A 4390-nucleotide genomic window follows, 5' to 3' on the forward strand; every position below is an offset into this window, starting at 1 on the left:
GGACCACCAAGGAGTTCCCAAAGATGTCTTCTAAGGAAGTAGGTACCCGCCCCGCCCCTGTCTTGTGCCTGCCCTCTGGCCCACCTGGACACCCCCTTAGCTCACCTCTCCTTTTCATTGTTGCACAGGAAGGTGCCAAAAGGGGAGGCATAGGCGTGATCAAACAGCGCCAATAGCATCCCCTCCCCAAACTCCAGCGACAGCGGGAACTGGCGGCCCAGCTGCCACACGCAGTCCAGGAATAGGAGAAAGGTGGGGGCCTCGTGTTTGGGGCGGGCGTGGGAGAAGGCTGAGTGAGCACAGCGCAGCTGGAAGGGGTGGCCAGCCTGGGGAAGGGCAGAGCGATGGGCATGAGGACGTGGGGTTTCTGGATAGAGGAGGGTAGTGCTGGGCTGGGCGGCCACTCACCTGGACCCACTCTCTCTCTATTAGTTCCTGGAATCCAGCCATGGTTCGGCTCAAGGGGTCTAGGATGAGTTGGGCCAGTGAAGTGATGAGCAGGGTGCTGTCCGTGCCTTCAGCACCATGTACCAGGATGCAGGCCCCTTCCCTGAGGGCCCAGGGCTCATCAACAGTGGCCTGTTCTTCCCTGCCTGGAGTGGCCAGGTCAGGAATAGAATGGGCCCATTTGAAGGCTACCTTTGCTTGCTTACTGAGACATGGCTTTGCATCCAGGCATGGAGAGCCCTGCCCACCCTGCCCTGTTCCCTGTCTTGTAGGGTGGGGGTCTTACTGTTCCATGCTCTGGGCTGCTAGGCAGGCGGTGCTCAGAGTCTCCTTCACATGTGACAGCCAGCGGCAGCTCTCTAGTCGATTAAGCCAGCGGTCCATGCTCTGCTCCAGGTCCCCGCAGGCCTCCACCAGGCGCACGAAGCTCTCCTGTAGGGGCCGCCCCCTGCACAAGCAAGAGTCTGGTCATTGTTCCTCCAGCCTAAAGCTCTGGTGAGCACAACAGCCTCAGAACAAGGGCTCCAGGCCAATGAGGGAGACACAGAGCCCTCAGAGGAGCCCATCTGACAAGAGGGACACAAGACCCTTTGGAGAGCCCACCTAATCTGATGGAAGTGACTCCCTAATCTTGAGGATTCCCCAATCTGCTGGAGGAGACCCAAGACCCTTTGGGGAAACCTAGTCTGTTGGAGAGGCATAGCATAGCCTCCTGGAGAAACAGAATGCTCTGTTGTTTTTTAGTCGTTAAGTTATGTCCGATTCTTTGTGACCCCAAGCAGCATGCCAGGCCTCCCTGTCCCTCACTATCTCCCAGAGTTTGCCCAAGTTCATGTCCACTGAGTCAGTGATGATATCCAACCATTTCATCCGCTGTGCTTCCCTCTTCTCTTTCGTGGATCACAGCCTTGTCGTGGCGAAGGGGCTTATGTAACTCAATGAAGCTATGAGCCATGCCATGCAGGGCCACCCAAGACCAACGGGTCATAGTGGAGAGTTCTGACAAAACACGGTCCACTGGAGGAGGGACTGGCAAACCGCTCCAGTGTTCTTGCTGCGAGAATCCCATGAACAGTATAAAAAGGCAAAAAGATAAGACATTGAAAGTTGAGCCTCCCAGGTTGGAAGGTGTCCAATATGCTCCTGGGGGAGAACGGAGGGCAATTACTAATAGCTCCAGAAAGAATGCCCTGGAAACTCCCAATTTGATGAAGGTGTCACAGTTCCCTTGATGTACCCCAGCCCAATGGGAGCTACACAGTACTCCCTTGGGAGAACCAGCCTGACAAGAGGTATAGAATACTCTTCAGATTCTGGAATCTTCCCAGGAACTGTTCTGTTCTAGATCACCAGGAACCTTCTGCCAGAAAATCTAATTGGTACTTTTTTCAGGCTTATTTAAAAGCCTTCAATGACTCCCCATTGCCTCTAGGATAAAATCTAAGCCCATTATCATGGTACTCAAGACCCTTGCTCTGGCCCGGGTCGCCCCTTTAGCCTCCCTACCTCCACCTCAGAGTCCATACTCCCAACACACTGTGCTGTGTATGCAAAGTTGCTCAGTCGTGTCCAACTCTTTGTGACCCCGTGGACTGTAGCCCACCAGGCTCCTTTGTCCATAGGATTCTCCAGGATACTGGAGTGGGTTGCCATGCTCTCCTCCAGGGGACCTTCCCTGACCCAGGGATCGAATCCACATCCCACCTGAGTCCAAAATGGGGCAATTGACTAGGCTGCCTGCTGCTACACACCTGGAGGGCCTTCCACCTGGACTGTCCTCCTCCCACCCTCTGGCTTACCCCTGCTGTGTTTCGGATCTCACTAAAGCACCCTATTCTCAGGGAAGCTTTCTTAGGATGACCTGTTCTAAGAGGGGAGTGCTGCCGCTTATTACACTGAACTCTAATTGCCTGTTTACTGCTAATCTGCCAGCCATGTCTGGGCTGGCCACCATCTCAGCCTCTCTGCTGGGTCAATGTCGGTCAAATAAATGAATAAACAGTTTTGTATTCTGGATAGGGGAGCAGTCCACTCTCCTCAAAGCACAAAAGTCCCTCAGGACCTCCTCTTGGTACTACCAGCACCTGGAGACAGTGGGAACAGATAACAACTGTGGGTACAGCCCTCAGGGCAGAGCTGGGACCAGGGCAGAGAGAGAGAGAGAGAGAGAGAGAGAGAGAGAGAGAGAGAGAGTGTGTGTGTGTGTGTGTGTGTGTGTGTGTGTGTATGATGAAGTTGTTCCTGGAAGACAAATTTCAGTTTAATGTAAAGGAGAGATTTCTCTTTCGAGGCAAAGTTGGGATGCCTAGAGAGGAAAGAGCTTTGCCAGTGGGTGCCTGCAAGTGGCCATGCCCACCTGGCAGGATGGCTACCAGGAAAGATCAAACAGTCCTGGAAGTTCCTAGAAGACGCCAGTCCCCCACCCCCATCCATAAAGAGTCCTAGAGGAAAGAACCTTAGGAGGGCATGAGAAAGCCCCTTACCTCTCCAGGGGCCGGTGCAGTCGTTTCCAGCCAGGGTAGGCAGCCTTGGCCTCGGTGCCCCCGCCAGTCATGCGGGCCTGTTTGGCGGCCTGGGGCGAGCGCGTGTCCACGATGAAGCCCCGGGCCCCGGCCGAGCCCCCGCCAGCACAGCTCTCAGGAGCTCCTCGTCCTCAGAGCAACGCCGCTTCTGGGGCCCAGTCAGGGGCTGACCGGCACGTAGCAGCACCTGCAGACAGGGATCCAGCTCCAGAAACTGTACCCACCCAGGCCTGGTTCAGGAACTTCGCTCAGGGCATCCCTTAGGCCGGGTGTACACACTGGAGCGCATCTAGAGCTGGCTGGGGCAGGCTAGATGGAGTTCAGGAACCCTACGGGCTTCGAATCGGGTCTCGGTGGGTTGTGGCAAGAGCGGGAAGGGACCCGAGAGTAGGCCGTGGGCGAGTCACGGGTGGACAAAAGAAGAGGAGGTTTCGGGGAGGGGGCCAGACCAGCCGGAGGCGGAGCCAGAGGCAGGGGAGACTCCAAAACTGCGGAGAAGGGCGGGGTCAGCACCGGTGAAGGCACGATAAGCCGAGGGGGCGGGGCCATGTTACAGCCCGGACCGCAGAAGAGCGGGCCAGTGCAGAGTGGAACCAAAAAGGGAGACAGAGGGTCCTAGCGGCGGGGTCTGGGGAGGGGCGGGGCTCACGGTTCCGCTGGGAGCGTGGTAGTAGCTGAGCACAGGGAAGCGGCCTCCCTGGCGGAAGCGGGCGCTACGCGCCACGGCACTGTCGTCCACGGCGCGAGGCACGATCACGGCGCGGGGGTAACTGGGGCACAAGCTGAAGTCCTCGTTCGCCTCGCTCAGCCGCCACGCGTTGGTCTGCGGCGCAGGGACGAGTGAAGACCCAGTCTATGGCACCCGATGCGTGACCGGTCCCCGCGCCCCTTCCAGACCTGGCTCTCCCACATCCCCAGCCCCGCACGACCGCGCCCACCTCACGAGCTACTCGCTTGTAGTAGCATTCGGGAGGGTGGAAGTGCCAGGCGTCGCCTAACCTCAAACCTTTGGGACGGTAGAAGAACGGAAAGGAGGTGATGACCGATTCCAGGGAGGACAGCGCCTGGGGAAGGAAGTCAAGGGATCTGGAAAAGATCGGAATCCAGTCCGCCGTTCCGCAGCTCCTGCCTCTCCACGCATTCCAGACCACCCTGCATCCCCTTTTGCTCCGGGACAAACCCGGATCCTGAGCCCCCTAGAGAAGTAAACCCTGCTGACTCCTCCCGTTACGGGATAGGGCAACTTAAGTGCCTCCATTGCATCCTTGGCATACCTCGATGGAGCGGGCAATGTCCAGCGTCGCCTCCACGCCCTCTATGTCCAGCTGCAACACTCGCAGGTCCTTACAGCGCAGCGTGATGGTGCCCGAGTCACCCGCGACCCTGGAATGCACAACCTTTAGGTTTAATGTCCACTGACC

At 57.4% G+C, this 4390-nt stretch overlaps 1 protein-coding gene across 1 annotated transcript in view; it reads right to left on the bottom strand.

The window, feature by feature from the left end:
• LOC104986375 (myotubularin-related protein 9-like) overlaps positions 1 to 4390 on the bottom strand; it is an 8734-nt gene that overhangs the window by 2628 nt on the left and 1716 nt on the right. Inside the window, 8 exon segments of the mRNA XM_010836908.1 lie at positions 106 to 326; positions 409 to 550; positions 734 to 895; positions 2931 to 3054; positions 3057 to 3156; positions 3619 to 3792; positions 3908 to 4033; positions 4244 to 4352. Of these exon segments, the coding sequence (XP_010835210.1) occupies positions 106 to 326; positions 409 to 550; positions 734 to 895; positions 2931 to 3054; positions 3057 to 3156; positions 3619 to 3792; positions 3908 to 4033; positions 4244 to 4352 (1158 nt within the window).

Source organism: Bison bison, unplaced genomic scaffold (genome assembly GCF_000754665.1).
Source record: "Bison bison bison isolate TAMUID 2011002044 unplaced genomic scaffold, Bison_UMD1.0 scf7180017864068, whole genome shotgun sequence".
Classification (NCBI taxonomy): Eukaryota; Metazoa; Chordata; class Mammalia; order Artiodactyla; family Bovidae; genus Bison; species Bison bison.